Genomic DNA, 23,547 nt, shown 5'->3' on the forward strand with positions numbered 1-23,547 from the left:
TCTATTTTAAAGAGGCCAGACATGCTATTCCTACAGGTGGCATTAAAATAAAATGAACAATGAGTCATAAATGGCATATATATGGTAGAAATGCAAATGTAAATCATAGAGGACATATTTTTTAAATCTTCATAATCGAAACATGGCAGCCCATGAGATACAGTACATAAATGACACAAAATATAAGAAAACAACATTGTTTTACTTCGTTTTGGGATTCATAGTCAAAACTGAATCACTGTCGGGAGATTTCTGGACAGCTGAGGGGATTTATAGGTTAATTGCACTATTGGTCCGAGAAGCATTAAATCCCAGACAGCTGGAAGTAGGACACTGGGAGGTTAGAGCAGTGAGCTGGGATTATATTTACCAGAGTGAATCCCAGAGAGTGCCGGAGGTATCTGCATTCCACTTGGTGGCAGTGATTTTACAGCCGTGCTGCCAATCCCTGTCTTAAACACATCCTCTATTCTCTCACTCTTTCCTTTCAGTCTATTTTCTTCCCTCTGTCTCTCTCCTCCCTCCGCTGCCCTTAGCAAGAGGGTGCATTAGGTGAAACAGAAGCAGCAGCTTTTTTCTCAAGAGTCACCGATTGAGAGAAACCTCCTCCTGCTGTGCTCCATTGATTGATTCATTTGTTTTACCTGCCATCTGCAATTCATTATCTCTCACATTTGTAAGAGCGCAGTCTGTTTCTATGTGACAAGAAAATAGGTGACTCAGTACTGTGTTTTATATTGTTTTTTTTCTAGGGTGCAAAACGACATTTTTTTTTTTTTTTAATTAACTAGTCAGTGGGTTGCCTGAACAAATTAGTCAGGTTCACCTGATCCTAATTGGACGAATTTAAAAATAAGACACTACTGGAATTAGTCAGAATGCAAAACACATTTTTAAATTTTAAATAAAGTACTGTTAATTTGACCATATTACAAACACAAAAATACACTAATGATTGAAAAAAGTAAAAGTTGAAATTGAAATTGCTGAAATTGAATTTCAATGTCAACATTTAGGAGATGATCTCAAAGTTTACATGTATGAACTAAAGGCCTCAAAATTCTTTCATGTATTTAAACTGGCTCACATGAAATTGTTAACCCAGGGTCATTTTAACCCAAGTTGAGTGTTAATTAATCCCGGGTTGTCACATTTCATGATTTCACACTGCATATTTGTGAGTTAACATTCTTATTTACATATTTATGAGGTCAGTAACATAGATTGGACAAATAACATTCTAATTTGGACTGTGATGTAGAAAGTACATGAATATTTAATCAGGCAAGGATTGTTAATTCTCTGATTGGTTGTATGTTTGGGCATTCCATATCCATATCCTTTCATGTTACACTCTTTTTGCACTTCAATTTTGAGGTTAAATCTTCCTTGACCATTCCAAATTAAAACTGTAAACCTAGAAATAAAAGTATTAAAAAAAAACAAAAAAAACTTAAAGATAAACACTATGGGCCCTATAATACACCCGCCGCAATGTGACGCAAAGCGCAGCGCAAGTGTGTTTGCTAGTTTGCGTTCGGCGCCGTTCGCGTTTTCCCATTCAGCGCCACGTCCTTAAATTAGTAAATGCATTTGCGCCAGTTAGTGCACTAAAAAAGAGGTGTGTTCAGGCGCATTGCCGGCGCATTGCTATTTTAAGGAGCTGAAAATAGACTGCACCATAGACCAACTCAAACCTGGTCTAAAGTCAATGGCGCAATATTTTTTTGTTAGAGCGCGTTGGTAGAAACTGCGCCTCTGGGTGCGTCCACAGTGCACGTTGACTTTGCTTATTACACACAGGGATGCGCATCACACAAACATGCCAAATATTAAAAACAAAAGGATTACAATGTAAAGGAATATTGTGTAAACGTTTAACTTCGCGCACGAGCAGAACGGTTTCTTCGCTTGAAAAGCATTCAGCTTTTCCGCCAACAAATTCCGGCATGTAAATAGCAATCCGCCATGGCGCGAGCGCATCTCGCTCTTAAAGGGAATGGGAGATGACACTCTGATTGGTTTATTGAACGTTACGCCCATTACTCCTTAAGAGAATAGGGACAACCCATTTCAAAAATGCGCCCCGGTGCACAGATCGTTTTTCCGTCGTTAAAATAGCAAAAGTGGATTTGGACACGCCCTGAGTGCACCTGCGCTGTGCGCTTTGCACTTTGCATTTATATCGTTAAAATAGGGCCCTGTGTGAAAGGACCTACAGATGCAACTATGATGAATTTACATTTAAGTCACATTTATTCATGTAGCAGACAGTTTTATCCAAAATAACTTGCAAATGAGGAAAACAACAAAGCAATTAATCTTAATGAGGGAATAACATAAGAAGTGTTAACCATACAGTACAATGTTTTAAACATTGTCTTGAATAAGTACAGGCTAGAACAGGTAGGGATTTAGGAAATGGAATGGAAGAATTTATTTATTTATTTATTTAAAAAAAGTCAGCATCAACAAGTAATGGGAAGAGATGTGTTTTTAGCCATTAAATAAATGAAATAAATAAAATCTACAATCAAGCCAAGATATAGATATATTTTTTTTTATATATTTTTACTAGCGCATGCAGGTCACTATAGTTCATTTATGTAAGTGAGAATAGCAAAATAAAGTAATAAACTGTGACATATTATACCCAAATATTCTTCATACAGTGGACTACCAGTAAAATTGATAAAAATTTGGGACCAGAAATTATTCAGACACTTTGACCTGACCATGTTTTGCTTAAGTGTTATCTGACATAATTAAGATTATCATTTTCTGGCACAGTTTAACTTTGAGATCTTACCATATTTTATTACCATTTTTTTTTTAAACTATAGTGAATAAACTGTAATAATGAATGAAATGTTCAAGGTCTGAATTCATTTTGGTTTGACTGTACATAAACTGGACAACCTCATTAATCAACATGTAGATTGTTGGACAACTAGTCGACCATGTGACACATCTTTAGCCTGTCTATTCATCCCGATTGTGTTTACTCCATCAAGCTGTGTTTTTGCAACCCACCGGTAAGCGTTGAGGAGGTCTGTACAGGTGGCGTTGTTTTTACAGGGGTTTGAAGAACATTCATCTGTCTCCCACTGACAGAACTCCCCCTCCCAGCCGGGTAGACAGAGGCAGTTGTAACTCTGAAATGCAAATGAAGACAGCCAATGAAAAGATATTAGACAGCAGTATAACTCTTTCATCTAACCCTTGCCTTGACCTAGATAAATACAGCATTAAAACATTCATTGTAAATTAACAGAGTAACAGATGCTAGCAAAGCACTGTGGTGTTAAAGCAATAATAAAAATGAAAATTTTAAAATATCCTTATGATAACTCGTGATAATATGTATGATACGCAAAAAATACTTGGCTAGTATAAAAATGTACAACTATATATACTGTACACTACCATTCAAATGTTCAGGGTCAGTAAGATTTCTTTCTTATATTCAGCAAGGATGCAATAAATTTATCAAAAGTGTCACTAAAGACACTTATAATGCTACAAAAGATACCCATTTCAAATAAATGCTGTTCTTTTAAACTTTTTATTAAATATAAGAATTCTGAAAGAAATGTACCACAAAAATATTAAGCAGCACAACTGTTTTCAATATTGATAATAGTAAGAAATGTTTCTTGAGCAGCAAGTCAGCATATTAGAATAATTTCTGAAAGATCATGTGACACTGAAGACTGGACAAACAATGCTGAAAATGCAGCTTTGCCATTACAGGAATAAATTATTTATATATTTTTTTTAATTTATTATTTTTTTTAAAGAGATAAAGGGGAAAATGTCTAATTTAATATCAGATCTCATAACAAAGGTGTAACAAGAAAAAATGCATGTTTCTGTATGTGAAGTGTTTTGTACTAACTTTCTCTGTGGGGATTAATATATTGTGGACCTTCCAATCCATTTCTTCCCCTGAATAAATGCATAGACAAGGCATAATTGTGTAGTTAAGGTGTATTATAATTTGTACTGAGGCCAATCTGTGGGCAGCTTCAACTCTCAGCCCACCTACTATTAACTCCAAATGTATTTAGCACGGTTTTCAAAGTTGTTATCTTTACGGAAGAACAACCATTGCTATGCAAATGCACTCTCACAACCACCCACCACTGCGCATCAGATATTCAGGCATGTCTTTTAAGGCATGCAAACTATTAATTTTGGCATAAATTACTAAAGAAATCTGCATGAACCACACATTTCAAAGAGAAATATTCAGAATTACACCCCATGCTCCGAAATAAACAGCACTTGAAGTAGATGAATGCATGCTCTCTTCTTAGTGCTCAAGCAGAAGATACAACTGTAAATGCATTTTCTTCTTTTTTCTTCAGACATGCTGTCCTTTCCGTCTTGGTGAGTTTACGAACGTATCTCCCCTCCACTTTGTCATTAAAGTTTTCATTATGAAAATTAATCACTGCGGGTGGTTTGTTGTCTGTTATTATGCACGGCAAAGGTTTATTCGGTCTCATCCCATGCAATGGAAATGAGTGCAGGTTTGCACAGTCAAGGCATGGTTAGAGTTCTTCATCATGGCTGCCCTGAGGGTTGATCCTGGAGTGCATGCTAATCTGTGCTTCATCCAGACGCAGACACAGTGTTAAGCTCTGCCTAATGTAATATGAACACTGCAGGCCTTATTCATGAAACAGAAGAAGCAATGCAGACATGGTGTGATAGATCAGATGCCTCCAAAGACTTCTGTTTTTCACCCCTGGCTAAGGATAGTATAATCTTATTTAGGCTGCTAAATCATCAGTTGGGATTGTGGCTCTCCTGAGAAACCCGGGGTTATGCGGGGTATTTTTATTTTAACAGAAGTAAATAAATAACTACATAAACACTGCCAGGAAGTAAATCGCAATCTGTGAGAGGGATTTCGAAAGCTTGCTCCTGTCTCCACATGAAGTTGCACAAGAAAACTTCTTTTTGGAATGAGATAATTGCGACAGAATGAGTTGCTTGGAAACGTCTCTCATGTGCTGTACAGTATGTGCGATGAATTACTGCGTAATAGTGCAGTAAATTGCTGCTCTAAAAGACTACATTAAAAAATAAACATTCTAATTTCTTCATATCTTATTAATAGCACGTGCATTTTAAATTTGCTTACATTACATGCTACAGTACTGCTCTGAAAAAAAAAATAACATTCACTCAAAATTAGGGAAGATGATAAGCAAGTAACAATCAGTAATTGTAACAATAAGTAACTCCAAGACGATTTCTGAAGTAGTCACTTAATTTATAAAATATAAAATACCTTTATATTATTATTGTTATCTTAAAAGGTGCCATCGAACATTTTTTTACAAGATGTAATATAAGTCTAAGGTGTCCCCTGAATGTGTATGAAGTTTCAGCTCAAAATACCCCATAGATTTTTTTTATAAATTTTTTTAACTGCCTATTTTGGGGCATCATTATAAATGAGCCGATTCAGGCTGCGGCCCCTTTAAATCTCGTGCTCTCTGCCCCCTCCCGAAATCTCGACTCTATCATTGCATAAACAAAGTTCACACAGCTAATATAACCCTCAAAATGGATCTAGTGTTCGTCATGTATGCTGCATGCATACATCGGATTATGTGAGTATAGTATTTATTTGGATGTTTACATTTGATTCTGAATGAGTTTGATAGTGTTCCGTGGCTAAAGCTAACATTACATACTGCTGGAGAGATTTATAAAGAATGAAGTTGTGTTTATGAATTATACAGACTGCAAGTGTTTAATAATGAAAATAGCGACGGCTCTTGTTTTCGTGAATACAGTAAGAAACGATGGTAACTTTAACCACATTTAACAGTACATTAGCAACATGCTAACGAAACATTTAGAAAGACAGTTTACAAGTATCACTAAAAATATCATGTAATCATGGATCATGTCAGTTATTATTGCTCCGTCTGCCATTTTTCGCTATTGTCTTTGTTTGCTGACCTAGTCTGATGATTCAGCTGCACAGATCCAGACGTTAATACTGGCTGCCCTTGTGTAATGCATTGAACATGGGCTGGCATATGCAAATATTGTAGGCGTACATATTAATGATCCCGACTGTTACGTAACAGTCGGTGTTATGTTGAGATTCGCCTGTTCTTCAGAGGTCTTTTAAAACTGCCATTACATATTTAAAACAGTAATATTCTATACTAAACCTAAACTAATCTTGACAAACTATATATCATTTGAAAGCTCAGAATCTCTAGTTTACATATTTGGTGACTTTGGTGACTGATTTTCAAAATAAATTACAGAGGAGCACTAATTTATCAATTTGCAACAAGCATATTTTCATACTCATAAGGCATGTTCAGACCTTTATTTTGAAATAGCGATGAACATGAAAAATCATTAAAGATTGGTTGAAACATGTTTGTTTTCATGCCAAGAGTTCAAAAGATAACATCCATTCAATTTTTTGAGAAAAAAAGGTCTGAAAATGTTTTTAATAGAAAAAAAAAAAAAAAAATACATTTATGATTGTGGCGGCGATCTATAACCCACAAACATGTTACTTGTATGTTTATTAGAGGCTGAATTCATATCAAATTCTGCCAAACTTCCCATACTACTTCTATATAGGATGTCTACTTCATAAATTGTATGAAAATAATGGAAATATATGATTCAGATCACTCAAACCATATATGGAAATGGAGGCGCTTTTATATGGTCAATAATGGAGCTTGGTTGTCATCTAGTGAAAAAGTGTGGTACTGCGACAAAACAAAATCTTACTGAAAGCTCATTTATTGAGATATCAACCTGAAATTTGGAACACAACTTGTTCAGATTTTTGGCTTTGATTTCCTTGCAGCTTTAGAGTAAAACTTGTTTTGTATAATATATATTTTATATAAAATATAAGATAACATATTTTTACATTTTACATTTTCATAAACTTAAACTTCAATAACTTTTTTTGTTTCACTTACATAAGGTATTTCACATCTACAATAATCTGCCAAATTTCATCTTTAAAACAAGTATGTCTATACTCCAAAGTATTCTTGAATTACAACCATTTAAGTTTGGATAGTGCATTTACTTGTCTAAAAAAAAAGTGGGAGTGACAGTTAAAGGGTTAAAGAAATGAGATTTATATAAGAAGGAGGAAACAATGGCGTTTGAGACTCACTGTATGTCATTTCCATGTACTGAACTCTTGTTATTTAACTATGCCAAGGTAAATTCGATTTTTAATTCTAGAGCACCTTTAAAGGGGTCATATAATGCAACTTTTAGAAGATGTAAAATAAGTCTCTGGTGTCCCCAGAGTGTGTATGTGAAGTTTTAGCTCAAAATACCCCACAGATAATTTTTTATAGCATGTTAATGTTTTTACTTTTTGAGGGTGAGCAAAAACGCTCTGTTTTTGTGTGTGTCCATTTAAATGCAAATGAGCTGCTGCTCTCAAGAAGAGGGCGGAGTTTCAAGAGCTCATGTTAGCAGCGCCGATTACCTCACGCAGACTCACTGAAAATGTTCAAACTGGAGTCGGACAATTATGGAGAGACTCAGGAAGAAGTGACAACATGTAGAATGCAACAGGATGTTTCTGAATGGTTAGTTGATGAATTTATGTAGCTGATGTGGAATTAACTAACTTAAAATCATTGATTTGCATATTCTGTCATGATAATCTATAAATCGCTTCTGTGGGAACTGTTGTAAGATCCTACAGAGCCAGAGAATATATGCTTCATGAAGATAGAACAGGTATAGTTTATATGGTTATAACTTTTGGATGGCATCTTGCTTTTATGACATGCTATTACATTTGTGTTATGTACTGTATTGCAATAACATGGCTTTGTTGTGTGTTCTCGGGGGCGGGGTTTATGTAAATTGTAGGGTTGGTGATGTCACCAACCCGGAAAGAAGCTCGTTGTAGTCCCTACCAGCCATTTGTTGTAGTCCTTAAACAGAGAATTCTTTAAAAGAAAATATATTGCTTTGCATTCAACTTTGAGCGTCGTAACTTTGCAGATGTTGTTTATGCTCTGACAGCAACATTACACATTAACTAAAGTTAAAAAAAGGGAAATCTTAATCAACCACCCCCTTAAACTATTACTGAATGTGACAAAAATAACAACAACAGTTGTTGGCAATAAGTCAAAAGTTAGAACCATATTAATTTTTAATGCTCCAGCACATGCTGGGAAGACAGCAAACAAAACATAATTGCTGAAAATGATTATGAAGGCGCATTTATAATTTACTTGAACAACTTTAAAAGCAAACTACACGTACAACTACATGCAAAACAGCCTTACGTGTTATTTGCTGTTTGCTAAAAGTGCTTTTTTTGGTCATGTTTTATTGCAACTTGCTATCATAGAATCTATATTATTTATGAAATTATATACTGTAGTGCAAACTGATAATCACAATAAACAATAAATAAATATAAAATGAAAATAATGTATACTAAAACTATTACTATAACTAAACAACAGCTAACAGCTGCATTTCAAACGAGCATCTTAACTGCAGCAACTCCTGTAAAAGTCCACAATACATGAAAAATGCAGGAGAAAATTGGATTGCCAATGTTCTAGGGTTAAGGAAGATGCTACATCAGTGGATTTGACAATTTAAAAAGATGGAGAGAATACAGCAAATAGACGAGTAGAGGAGATGAGGATTGAGGTCTACAAATGGAGTGATTTGTTATGTCTTAAGAGAACACAGAGGACATTGGGCCATTACACACACTTCATAGCGCCATTATGCTCAAGGGGAATGTTGCAACAGCCCTTTCAACAAAGACAAGTTCAGGAAAAAAAAGGTGCTATGGTGATATAAAACAGAGTGTTGTGTTGAGGTTGTGAAGTGAAAAGAGTGAGGAATGATCTAATGTCTCAAAATCCTGTTCCTTTAGCTCCACTGATTCCATGATAATGGATGTGGTTGCCAGGGATCATGTGTACTGATAAAATGTAAATTGGCAAAAAAAAAAAAAAAAAAAAGTGTCTGCAAAATTAATATTTGACATATTATCAAACTGAATAGACTCTTTGTACATGCAAACGAATCAAATTGTCCTTGATCGGAGATACAGTAAGAGTTCAATGCACTGTGAAAACTTTGCAAAGAAGCTGTTTTTATTATAGAAAGACCACCATAGAGTGGAACCATAAAAGCTGCAGAATACTTTGAAAAATGTCCCCACGTCACCACTGCTCTCCACATGCCTCTGAATTCAATCAGTTTAACGAGTTCACAAATATTCAAAGCAAAATGATTTGCATCAGATAAGCATGTCCTAGCTCTGTTGTCTATCATGTTTGTCCTTCCAGAGACCCACGTATTGGGCAGGTGGAGACTCCTGTTGGCAAACCAGCATGACAGAATCCGCATTTTCACACAGAGAAAGAAAGGTCAATCTAATTTACTGACTGTATGGAAGTAATGCACTCCCATGTGACTTTCTGCAGCCACCCTCTCTCCCCGTCCCACGTCCTCTGCTATATAATCGGCATGTGGAAACGTGGAATTTAAGAGCTCAATTACATGGTGGCTAAGCCGTTTCCCAATCAGTGATTTCGAACCTGTGACAGTAGAACAATCTTTTGAAGCGCTCATGCGTTGACCCTACCATTGAGCATATAGAGGCTATTAACACATTGATGCCATTCTAAAGCTTTATTGCAGGCTGTAAACTTGCCAGATGACAATTGCTCCATATTTCTTTTAAATCTCTTCTTTTATCCCGTATTTGTATGCAAGATCAAATATTTACTTTTGAGTGTGACGTGGCTTTGAATGCATTGTTATGATGACTGCAGTCACCTCATAAGTCTTGCATGAACTTACAAGCTTATGTTTCCATCCAAAGTTAAGATTTTATGCAAAACTGTAAAATCACATATAAATCATTTGCAAATGTAGCACCGTTTCCATCCTATGTGTTTAAGAGAACAAAATCGTCACTTCCTAGGAAATTGTCACAAAATATCTTAAATAGAAATAGAAGTTGCTGCAGTCGGGGAAGCCACTGTGGATCTTTTTTCATAAATTATAAATTACTTGCACCTTAGACTGTGCAGACAAAACACGATAAACTCATCTTGCATTGGGAGGTGGATGCTTGCTGTTTGGGAACACAATCGTGTGGGACAGTTCTGGTAGGTACAGTAACTATTTTGATGGCAGACTTTGACTCAGGCTATTCCAGTATGACCAAACCAACATTTGAGATGTGCAATGTAATTGATTCGCTGCTTAGACTGGTTATCTAATCATATGATCCATTGAGGCAAAGTCTTGTGACATTTATGTTGTGAATCGAGGGATTTATTTGATAAATGTATTCCAATGTAGTTTTTGCGCATGTCTTCTTATCGGATATTAGAATTTTTAGATTTTATACGCATCATTCTATTCCAGCGTTTTTTTATGCGATATCCCCAAATTCGCATAAAATAGGTGGATGGAAACATAGATAGCGAGAAGAAAAGAAATGAAAATCAAAATTATCCCACGATTTACTCATCCTCAAGCCATCCTAGGTGTGTGTGTGACTTTGTTCTTTCTGATGGAAGAAATCTGAGTTATATTTAAAAATATCCTAAGTCCTCCAAGGTTTATAATGGTAGTGAATGAAGGGCGCAATTTTGAATCCCCCCAAAAAAGCATCAATCCATCATAAAAATAATCCATATGGCTCCAGAGGGTTAATAAAGGCCTTCTGAAGTGAAGCGACGGGTTTGAAAATATCCATATTTAAAACTTTTTAACTATAATAACTAGCTTTCTGCAGACAGACGTACGCATCGATTTGTGGCAGAAGAATGACTTGGAGGATAGAGCAAAACAAAACACTGGTCAAAAACGAGAAATTGTAGAGAAATGTTGGAGGATTTTGATATAAGAGAAGAGGAGCTTGAGTTTGCCATATTTGTTTGAACAGCAAGAGGTGCCTAAGCTTACGATACTGCTACATCCTACGTCATACATCACGTCAGGGGTTACTCTTGTGGCGCAAGTCAACTTGTGCAGTATGCGTTCGGTTGTCTGTCTGTCGGAAGCTAGTTTTTTTTTTTTTATAAAGTTTTATATATGGATATTTTTCTTACAAAAATCCAATCGCATCGCTTCAGAAGTTGTATGTGTGACGAGCAGGGCGGGCGAGAGCCATGAGGGAACGGCGCAAGGCCGGTGACGCGAGTGATAATGAGCATCACCTGCGAGGCGCACCGGCCTCGAGTCTCTCACGGAGGAGCTCCGGAGGCATACAAGGAGAAGCAACGTCAGTGAAGGACGAGAGAGGACCAGGCCTGGACTTTATTTTATGTTTTATTCCCGCCTCCTTCTTCCCACATTTACGAACTGTGTTACAGTATGGATTATTTTTTTGATGAATGGATGCATTTTTTGGGACTTCAAAATCACACACCCCATTCACTACCAGTATAAAGCTTAGAAGAGTCAGGATATAATATAACTCAGATTGTGTTCATCTGAAAGAAGATAGTCATATACACCTAGGATGGCTTGTGGGTGAGTAAATCATGGGATAATTTTCAATTTTGGGTGACCTAACCCTTTTACACAAAGAGCTAGTCAAATCAATCAATCATGTGTTTTTCTCAAATTGTCAAAGCCAAAGACATTGGATCGTCTTTTGTCAAGGTTACTCTCTCTATGCATCTCCGAGATGATCTCATATCGTAATGCAAAATAGCTACTCAAATCATTAATTAACCCAGCATGCAAGAGGGCTAATATCCCCGCCTGCATCTCTGTCCACAGGACAGCAGCCTACAAACCGCCCACCTCTAGGTTTCGAGGGATGCCATGAATAGCCCAATTGCATTCTCCATTCAGAAACGCTGTCCCAGGGTTGCATTATTCATCATGAATAAATGATAAACTATTTTTGCCCTCCTGTTCTGTTCAGAGAGCTCCTGGAATAAAAATAGAGGAAAAGAAGAGAAAGTCTGTGAGATAAATAAGAAGAGAAAGGCTAGGGAGGGGCAGAAGTGTGTGAAATGAGAGCACAGAGGCTGGTATCTCTCTTTCTGGCTGTATTAGAGTGGGTTTGCTGGAGGGAAGGAAAAGCCGATTTGGGATCAGAGCCAAACAACTGCATGTCACACAGGCTTCTGAGCCACTGATTGCTCTCATTGCCCCTCTCTTTGTTCTCAGAGATTGTGAGGTAACACAGCTTAATCTACAGAACAAAACTGCTACTCAAAGAATAAGACTCTAAACTTTTTGTCCTGACTGATTTGACAGTGTCTGTAATAAACAAAAAAGGATACAAATAATGTTGCACATTATTTTGTAATATGTTAGAATTTTTTTGAAAGACAACTTGAAATGATATTTACTACATATTCATCTTCAGTAATGTGATATATTACCAACTAAAATAAAGATTGGACTGTGAAAATATGAAAGATTTAGACATATTTCTTTTTCCTCAGAAATTTGGTTATATCAGTAAAATAGAAAATGTGGATAAAGTACTCTGATGAAATATTATGAAAACAATTTTTTTTCCCCCTTATAATATGCACTGATGAACTGTTCATAATAAGACCAGGGACATTAATGGGGAAAAAAAAGATGTGCATGAAAAACATTTTCCATTCACTGGGTCTCATTCACTAATAATTGCGTGGATTATTTCATATTTGTATGCAATGGAGAACTTCTCATGATTCACAAAACGTTCGTACGCACATGAATTTTTAGTGAATTTGGAGTATTCTAAATGAGCAACCGTATGCATGTGGTTAGTCATTTGCATAAAACACGCCCAAACCGTGTCCATATAAGGGCTTTCCGCGCACACTTTCCTAAAGCCCGGGATACACTGCATGATTTTTGGCTGTCCCAGACGAAAGATTACCATCGTGAAACAATCGTGGCTATTTCTGGGATCGTGGCTCTTAATCGGTGGTCCTATGTCGTTCAGTTAGAGAGGTTCAAAGACAGCCGTTTTCCCGGTCTTGCGACCAAAGATAGCCTACGATAGTTTTCTGACAGTGTCAGAAATTCAGCCTGATCAACGCACAGTGTGTTTGCTGCTACGACCTACGTCTACTGACCAGCCAATAAAAATGCGACATGAAATCACAGCGACATGGCGCTACAACATAAAACTGCTTACTTCAATTTATTTTCCCTTCTTCTTTCGCTGCTACCTTTTTATTTTCAGCACACATAAAAACTACAACTGCCAAAGTGTGATTCAACATAGTGTTTTGTTTACCAGTAGCGCATGCTGATGATGTTTTATTCGTCTATAGAAACTTGCATCGTAGCCTACGAGTCAATAGGTGTCATCATCATACAGTCTACATGCATGTCGTACCAAAGTTTAGTAGATCCATGTCGCACAGTGTGATAAAGTAATGATCTTATAGTATTGCTAAAATCGTGCGGTGTATCCAGGGCTTTACAGGCTTACGTCACTCTCGGCAGACACGCCGCTGTTTAAAGACGCACTGCGTTCTTGCCTGATCCTCGAGCACTGCGAAGTGTGCCATTCTCACCAGTTTTCACAATAAACACCTTTCATAGAGGCCCAGATTACAGACCTCTCATGAGCATCATTCAGAGAAACTTCACAGCTGAACATGATACCTGTATATAGTAAGGTGACCAGATTTCTGAAATGGAAACCGGGGACATTTCCTATTTGAATGGTCAAAATACCACCAAAATCTCATTTGTTGTTATCTATTAATTAAAAATAATTTTTTTATTGTTGTGGGTTTCACATTTTACATTAATAAATATTATGATTTAATTTTATTATTAGGATTTTTGGTCTGGTTTTGGTTTTAATACAATTCACCAAAATAACTAGCCAGTAGGCCGAACTACAAAAAACTAATAAACTATTACACTATTTTGAAAAATCATCACGAAAAGAAATTGTAAGCACGGGGCTTAGCCTAAATCGATTTTGTCCAATGACATTTTCATTTTCTGTTAACAGCTTTACTGACATGAAAGGAAATTTGTTGTGGTATTCTTGAGTAAAGTTCATAAAATGTAGGCTACGTTATTTCCCACTGGAGTTTGTAAAACTATGTTCAGTGTACCAGCTCTAGGGGGGTTCGGGGCGCTGCCCCCCCATAAGAAAGTTTTTTTTTTTAAAGGTGCTCTAAGTGATGTCAAGCGTTTTTAGGCCAAAACATTTTTTGTCACATACAGCAAACATCTCCTCACTATCCGTTAGCTGCCTGTCCCCTGAACACACTGTAAAAAAACGCGGTCTCTTTAGTTGCCACAAGCTCCGAAAACGGCAATAAAAACAAACTGCACGAATCATAATAAACATGCTCCAGCCAATAACCGACAAGAATGATTTTAAATGCGCGTTCATGACTGTTTCAGGAAGCATGGAGGGGAGGGGAGGGGGAGGGGGAGGAGGAGGGAGGGTCTAGCTAGCCTCTGTTTTGTATCTGCATTGTAAAAAGCGCTATATAAACAAAGGTGACTTGACTTTTGTTTGACAACACTTCGAACGTCAACAGGAAGTTACTCCACCCAGGATCACTTAGAGCACCTTTAAGGTTAATTGCATCAATCTGGTGCTTTTTGGAAGCTCACAATTAAGAGCTTCAACCCATGTACAGTGTGCAAAACTGAACAAAGAAATAGCATTGACTTGTACCTGGACATTAAGTTGGATTCAAACATCTTTTTAGTTGTGATATAAAGTCTACATCGTTTTAGGATGCCAAACAATTATTACAATAATTATATAGGCCTAAAACATTATTCTATTATTTTATTCATATGACAGTAATATCCATATAGGCTATTGTAACAAATGCACTCTAAAATAAATAATTTTTTTTATTTAGTTAAGCTACTTTACACAACAGTATAGGGAAAATAAAATACTAGTTTGTAACCTACTAATTTCTAAAATAAATCCTTGAGCTTTTATTTTGATCACCACATCACCAGCCGATCGCATGAGCAACTGTGCACACTTCTCTTTAAAACACACTGCAATACAACAGCAAAATACAGTGATTAAGTATATGTGAAGACTTCAGATGCAAAAGCCTCAAAGTGCTGTCTGAAATTTTCTTCTAAAATGAGCATTTTTATCAAGCTTGTATGTTTAGGTTCAGCAATTTCACTTTAATGGCAATTATTATGTCATTTTCATTGCCATTAAAGTGAAATAACTGAACATCAACATACAAGCTTGATAAAAATGCTCATTTTAGAAGAACATTTCAGATGGCACTTAGAGGCTTTTGCATCTGAAGTCTTCATATATACTTAACACTAGAAGTCCCAGAGAGCAGCCATTTGGCTTTTCTACCTATAAAACCCGCAGGACAGCCGATGGGCTGGAAGTCTTTAGGCTAATATCCTTAATCAGCTGTGAACAGTTGCTTTTGTTATGTAAACAATGTGGGGCCATGCTGAGCCACTTCAAGGAAACTTGTGTTTCACTTTGCCATCTTAGGGAGAAATCAACACCCATGTTTTTTTTTTCCTTTGTTGCTGAGATCTATTGATAAAAATAGTACAAAATAAAATAAAGAAACCAACCATTTGTACACATATTTACAAATAATATTAAAAAGTGAGTGAGTACATTCCAGCAATCACTCACAATCCTGGCACTGCCTGGTAATATATTATAAATACATTTTGTATATATTCATTATATATTAATCTTATATTTGAAATACATCATAAGTCCATTTTTAAAAGTGTTTGAAAGATGGGTTCAAGTGTACTACAAGTGGTAACTAAATACATTTTTCTTTACAGAGATAGTATGTTAAAAGCACATTTTAGTTCAAATTCATGGTGTCTCAAAATAGCACAGTTGAGTACACTTAGATGTTCTTAAGATTATCTTAAGAAGTACTAAAGAAGAGCTTTTAGTATATTAAGTACAAAATAAGTGCACGGAAATAGAGCACTGTACATTATGGAAGTGTAAAAGTGTACTAAAATAAAGTGTATTTTACTGCACTTTTTTTTTCACCTGGGTAGACACTCCAACACTTTCCGTTTGCATTAAGATTATTTTTATTACCACACTGGCAGATATTGATCATTTTACTTAAGTAAAATGCACTTAATTTAGATCCCCCCAGGAAACAAGACTAAATATCATATATAATTTTCTCATATAGAAAATCCATCTTGATTTAAGATTTTTTTTTAAATTTACTTGAAATAGGATAAAAAAATACTTAGTATGAAAAGCATTTTTGCAGTGTGAATGAGTGAGTTAACTTTTTAAACATCACTTGCACTCCCTCATTTCAGGGTTAACATACTCAGAGTTTTCACTTAACCTCCTTTCTGAAACCGGCCCATGGTCAATCAAGTTCTCTGCTTTTAGCAGCCCTCCCTCCCCCACACATACAAACAAGCCACCAGCAACCATTCACACACACACCCCCAACCCCCCTGCAGATTGCTCAGGTAATGACCATATTTACACATGAATTGATGCTAATGATAGCCAAAAGACTAGCCAGTTAGCATCCACTTGGCTAAAGGAGGGTTACAAATCTCTGGGACTTCTAGTGTTAATCACTGTATTTTGCTGTTTTATAGGCACAAAACCATATCACGTTTTCAATTTTAGTTTGTTGGCAAAATACAACGTAGAGACCATTTAGGCTATGTATGTTTTACATTTTCAGTTCATTATGAAACGGTGGTGGCAACACAGGGTTTCGAGGTTGTCATATCAGGTGTTATATCATAACAAAAACCCTTCAACCAGACCGAACGAGAGTCTCGAGGCCTGCTGCTGCGCTGAGTGAGCTCTGTACAACTGCGGTGTGCGTGAACTCGCTGCCGGTGTATATGGATACTGTAGAAAAGCGGTATTGAACTGTTTAACATATTTTAATAGAGAGATATATTTAGAAAAATATATATTTTGATGGCACTGTTAAGAAACCTCTGTATGCTGGGCAGACTTTTTTGCAATGTATTTGCGGATTACCAAAAGCACCAAAAACCGGGAGCACCAAAAAACTGGGACTGTCCCCAGAAAACAGGGACGTCTGGTCACCCTAGTACATAGTGAAATGTATTTAAGATTATTTAATAAATTTATTATATAAATTTTATATGGATTATATAATACAATTAATTTAACATACTTCAATACAATTATAGTGTTGTTAGGATGAAATTTCATATTTATATAACTTCTTAACATGATTAAGTCCGTATAGAGTAGTGCTTTTATGGTTTTTGCATGCGAGTGCTTTCAGTTGTTCCTATATTTTGTCGTAAATTTAGAACGATTTAGTATGAAAGTTTTGGTGAATCGTGATTTGTTCTTAAAATCTTTCCTACGCACATTCCACGCACAAATTTGTGTGTACGCATGCTTAGTTGTAATGTCTTGTTTCTGTGTTATGTTTAATGTTCACGTTTCATGGTTTATTTTTCAAGTTCATGCTTTGTTTCATTGCTTTGTTTGTTATGTTTGCCATGTGCTCCCTGTTGTCATGTGATTCCCTTGTCCTCATGTGATCATGTCATGTGCTTCCCCAGTCTCATGTATTATGTTCTCACTGGTTGTTCTGGTCATGTTATCAGTTCTGTTTTATGAATGGTTCATTTTCTTGATTGTTCACAGGTGTTTCTTGTTTGTCAATAGTCTCTTTGTATATATAGCCCTCATGTTTCATTGTTCTCTTGTCTAGCTTTGTTCCCTGTTACCTCTGTCTTGTGTCAAGTCAAGCCTGTTTTGGATTATACTTAATGTCACTTTGCTTCAATACACTGCACATGGGTTTTCAACGCTCACCTCCAGTGGACTTACATTAGTGAATGAGACCCATTGTTCTTATGGCAACATATTACATGAACCAACCATTAAAAACTTTGATTTTAAAGTAAAAATGTATTTGAAAATTAGACAAAAACACAAAAGGTACAATACCTACTTGATTGCTTTAATGAGGGAAAGAACTACAATACCATGAAGCATTGTGAATGACAATCAAATTAAATGGGTCATGAATTGAGAAATAAAAATTTCCTTTATCTTTTGACATAAGAGATCACTGAACAACAACAACAACAACAAATTATCCAGTAAGTTTCAGAACTCAACTTCCTTGTTAGTCCAAACAAAACAACAACAACAACAACCACAACAACAACAAAAAAACTATGTTACAGTCAGATCACATCAGTAAAGGCCTGTATACACCGGAACGAATATCGCGTGCGATTATCGCTGACGTTTAACACCTTGTGACTAAACAAAGGGCGCCAATGTGAGTGTGCACACCGACACGAAAAACACCAGCCGTAAAAGTGTCATTTTTTAAAAAACGCCCCGGATTGTTTTTTTGCAGACCAATGAGATTGGCGCTTTTGTTCACGTGCCTGGAGATACTGAAGTTACAGTAAAACACGACTCTGTGGCGCTCGACCACAAAACAGTCTTGCCGAGCACACATTGATACCAAGACGACGAAGAGAAAGTTAGTAGACGAGGAAGACCCCTACAAACTATCCCTGCATCTTAATCAGCTCCCTAGGTCGTGAATCAGTATATCATGTAAATAAATGTGGCCGACTCCCTGATCAGTGCCCTGACTACTGAACTAGGGAGCTGATTGAGATGCACGCTATGGGTGCTCTGCCACTTCTTGGCCACACCAATAGATGTGTATTATTTCTGTATTTTTACTTTTTTTTTTCTTTTACATTCAAGAAATATAGTCATAAATATATTTATTTGCACTACCGTTCACTTGCATCACTGTCATTTTGACTTATTTGCACTACCGTTTCTGACTACCATCTCTCATGTCATATACAGTGGGTACGGAAAGTATTCAGACCCCCTTAAATTTTTCATTCTTTGTTATATTGCAGCCATTTGCTAAAATCATTTAAGTTCATTTTTTTCCTCATTAATGTACACACAGCACCCCATATTGACAGAAAAACACAGAATTGTTGACATTTTTGCATATTTAATAAAAAAGAAAAACTGAAATATCACATGGTCCTAAGTATTCAGACCATTTGCTGTGACTGAAGAGCTCAGAGACAGAATTGTGGCAAGGCACAGATCTGGCCAAGGTTACAAAAAATTTCTGCTGCACTTAAGGTTCCTAAGAGCACACTGGCCTCCATAATCCTTAAATGGAAGACGTTTGGGATGACCAGAACCCTTTCTAGAGCTGGCCATCCGGCCAAACTGAGCTATCGGGGGAGAAGAGCCTTGGTGAGAGAGGTAAAGAAGAACCCAAAGATCACTGTGGCTGAGCTCCAGAGATGCAGTCGGGAGATGGGAGAAAGTTGTAGAAAGTCAACCATCACTGCAGTCCTCCACCAGTCGGGGCTTTATGGCAGAGTGGCCAGACGGAAGCCTCTCCTCAGTGCAAGACACATGAAAGCCTGCATGGAGTTTGCCAAGATGGTGAGAAATAAGATTGTCTGGTCTGGTGAAACCAAGATAGAACTTTTTGGCCTTAATTCTAAGCGGTATGTGTGGAGAAAACCAGGCACTGCTCATCACCTGTCCAATACAGTCCCAACAGTGAAGCATGGTGGTGGCAGCATCATGCTGTGGGGGTGTTTTTCAGCTGCAGGGACAGGACGACTGGTTGCAATCGAGGGAAAGATGAATGTGGCCAAGTACAGGGATATCCTGGATGAAAACCTTCTCCAGAGTGCTCAGGACCTCAGACTGGGCCGAAGGTTTACCTTCCAACAAGACAATGACCCTAAACACACAGCTAAAATTATGGAGTGGCTTCACAACAACTCTGTGACTGTTCTTGAATGGCCCAGCCAGAGCCCTGACTTAAACCCAATTGAGCATCTCTGGAGAGACCTAAAAATGGCTGTCCACCAACGTTTACCATCCAACCTGACAGAACTGGAGAGGATCTGCAAGGAGGAATGGCAGAGGATCCCCAAATCCAGGTGTGAAAAACTTGTTTCATCTTTCCCAAAAAGACTCATGGCTGTATTAGATCAAAAGGGTGCTTCAACTAAATACTGAGAAAAGGGTCTGAATACTTAGGACCATGTGATATTTCAGTTTTTCTTTTTTAATAAATCTGCAAAAATGTCAACAATTCTGTGTTTTTCTGTCAATATGGGGTGCTGTGTGTACATTAATGAGGGAAAAAAATGAACTTAAATGATTTTAGCAAATGGCTGCAATATAACAAAGAGTGAAAAATTTAAGGGGGTCTGAATACTTTTCGTACCCAATGTATATGCCATTTTATATCTGCATTTTTATCTTCTTTAACTTTACTAATATCATAAATATGTTTATTTGTACTACCGTTAAGCACAAGTGCCATATACTGTCAGGGAGTGAATTTGCACGTTCCCTCTGCGCATCGCCAGTGAAAATCGATTGGGTATGAACACAAAAAACGTCTCGAATAACGCTGGCGATAAACGCGTGCGATATTCGTCCCGGTGTATACAGGCCCTGATAATTTATTTGCTTCATTTCACTGTGGATTTGTTTTCAAACAAGACAGTTCACTGCAAGCTTTTCAGTGAGAATGAAAATAAAAGATGATGCAGTGCCGACTATATTGAATTCGACTGTATTGTTGCAACACACAGAAGTGAGCAATGTTGTTTTTACCATGCGTCACTATAGCTTTGTCTGACACAGATCATTTGATATGTACTGTGGATTACTTTCTCATACTTTTATTTATTTATTTATTTTTATTTTTTAGAGGCACTGCCTCCCTTGCCTCTGGAATCATATGCTTTCAATGCTAACAGGCTAAAGTTAGCATTTCCCAGATCACCTATTGCACCTTTAACTCCAAAGACCTTAAACTTTATTTGCCACAACCAAGACTTATGTGATATGTGTAATATGCTCAAATGTTTTACATTGTTGGCAAATGTTTCAACTATGTAACAAGAAGATACTTTTCAACATTGAAAGTTTTCAAAACAATTCCACACGTGTATTGGTGGGGATGCTAAAAATTATTTTAACATTCAAAACTGTTACTCAATCAAAGCAGCGGGCATTTACTTCCAAGTCTTGAATATGGCATGTTCATAAAGACGGAGTGTTTGAAAGAGAGGGTCAAAAACTTGATAGAATATTGCTTATTACATTTAAATCAGGATGTTTTTTGATGTTCATAACCCCTTTAAAAGTGCAAGATAAATATAAAACTAATGATTTAAAGCTGTTATTGCTGATTGAGAGTGTAGGGAGACTAACTATATTACTGTATGTATTCTCAGTGATACAAGGGAGTGGACAGGCGCAAAAATAATTATTTTGGTGCAATTTGCTTGTCTCGCTTCTCTGATTGGTCAGATCAGATAGGATTTCTAAGCAGAATCATGGCTAATGTAGTTTTTCCACCAGGAATTCCACTGTTAAATGATTATTAAAAAAAATAATAAGTTGAAGGTTATCTTTAAAAATCGATTCCCTTATGGAGAAAATTAATAGGATTTTTACTTTCAGACCCCGACTGTTGCACTCAGCACTGTAGATGCCAGAAAGAAAAGACCAAAACACAATTCAGTATGCAAAACAGCAATAAGATTTTAAGTCTAAAAGGAATTCAGTAAACAAAACAAAAACCAAAGTTAGCAAACACCAAAAACACATAACATAACATGAAATTATATGCAAACAGAATTTTTGCATTATATTTTATGACATATTTTAAATGATTAAAATAGAGTGAATTAATTGTAGAGGTTTGTGGAGAAAAACAGCATTGTCACCATAGGCCAGTATGTTATTACTATGCCAGATACGTAATTTCTCAGGTGGGCCAAGGAATGACTTAAATATTATTAATTGCTTTGCACAGAGAACAATAATCATTTAACGACAGATGTTACGGTGCTTTAGTGGTTATTATACTTAGTTCCCATATGTATTATTCTAAGAACTGCTGTTGTTCTTTCATTAAGAGCTGTATATGGAAACTAACAGTTAGTTGAAGATTAATTGTCCTTACCAGATGGAGGTCCACACAAGTCGAGTTGTTTTCACACATGTTGCTAACACAGTCATTGATGTCCTGCTCACATCTCATTCCAGCGTAACCAGGGTTACACAAGCAGTAAAAACCGTCCACAGCTGTAGCAGGAAACACAAAGACACAATAACCACCTTAGAAGATATGAAATAGTTTCCAATTTTAGAAACACATAACAAACATGTACAGACACAGTGGCACGTTCTTACAACCTTGGTTTTACAAACACTATAGTTCAAGGATGATGTAGGTACAATGTTAATCTATTTTAGGGATAGTTATGAAATGCTGATGCAGGATCATAGTTAAAGGGTTAGTTCACCCAAAAATGTAAATTCTGTCATTAATTACTCACCCTCGTGCCGTTTTAAATCAGTTCATGTGTAAGACCTTCGTTTATCTTCAGAACACAAATTAAGATATTCTGGTTGAAATCCGATGACTCTGTGAGGCCTCCATAGCCAGCAATGACACTTCCTCTCTCAAGATCCATTAATGTACTAAAAACATATTTAAATCAGTTCATGTGAGTACAGTGGTTTAATATTAATATTATAAAGCGACAAGAATATTTTTGGTGCGCCAAAAAAACAAAATAAAGACTTATTTAGTGATGGCCGATTTCAAAACACTGCTTCAGGAAGATTCAGAGCATAATGAATCAGCGTATCGAATCATGATTCGGATCTCGTGTCAAACTGCTGAAATCACGTGACTTTGGTTCTCCGAACTGCGGATTTGACACACTGATTCATTATGCTCCTCAGCTTCCTGAAGGTGTGTTTTGAAATCGGCCATCACTAAATAATTTGTTATTTTGTTTTTTTTTGGCGCACCAAAAATATTCTTGTCGCTTTATAATATTAATATTGAACCACTGTACTCACATGAACTTATTTAAATATGTTTTTAGTACCTTTAGGGATCTTGAGAGAGGAAATGTCATTACTCCCTATGCAGGCCTCACTGAGCCATCGGATTTCAACTAAAATATCTCAATTTGTGTTCTGAAGATTAACGAAGGTCTTACGGGTGTGAAACGACATGAGCGTGAGTAATAAATGACAGAATTTTCATTTTTGGGTGAACTAACCCTTTAAACATCCACTCAAAATCACCCAACACTTCAAACATACAACTGTTTATAACTTTGATCAACAATACAGTAAAAATAGTAATATTATTCTTGCCATTTAAAATACTGTTGACTCAATTTCATAAGCTCTACAAAAGCCTCATTTTTTACACTCCACAGACACTGAAGTCAAAAGACTTATATTCTCATCATATTCTCACTTTTGTCTAAACTTTGTTTCTAAAGCTAATCAGTAAAATTGACTTTCTCTGCTTGTGAAATTTCATGGTCGTTTATATTCACCCCAGCAGCTGGAAACAGTGTTGTCCAATTAAATGTAAAATGTGTGCTTGTGTAGCGATCTCTTTTACAAATGCTACAAGAGTGTTGCTGTCCACCGTCTTTGCGTTGCATCTGACTTACCCGGAACCTAATGACCCA

At 36.6% G+C, this 23,547-nt stretch overlaps 1 protein-coding gene across 1 annotated transcript in view; it reads right to left on the reverse strand.

Moving 5' to 3' along the window:
• The window catches only part of eys (eyes shut homolog), a 300,156-nt gene that overhangs the window by 195,383 nt on the left and 81,226 nt on the right, over window positions 1-23,547 (reverse strand). Inside the window, exons 18-19 of the mRNA XM_067386962.1 lie at window positions 22,011-22,132; window positions 3,034-3,155 (exon numbers count right to left, since the gene is read on the reverse strand). Coding sequence (XP_067243063.1) covers window positions 3,034-3,155; window positions 22,011-22,132 — 244 coding nt within the window. The remainder of the gene's footprint in view (window positions 1-3,033; window positions 3,156-22,010; window positions 22,133-23,547) is intronic.

Source organism: Chanodichthys erythropterus, chromosome 5 (genome assembly GCF_024489055.1).
Source record: "Chanodichthys erythropterus isolate Z2021 chromosome 5, ASM2448905v1, whole genome shotgun sequence".
Lineage (NCBI taxonomy): Eukaryota > Metazoa > Chordata > Actinopteri > Cypriniformes > Xenocyprididae > Chanodichthys > Chanodichthys erythropterus.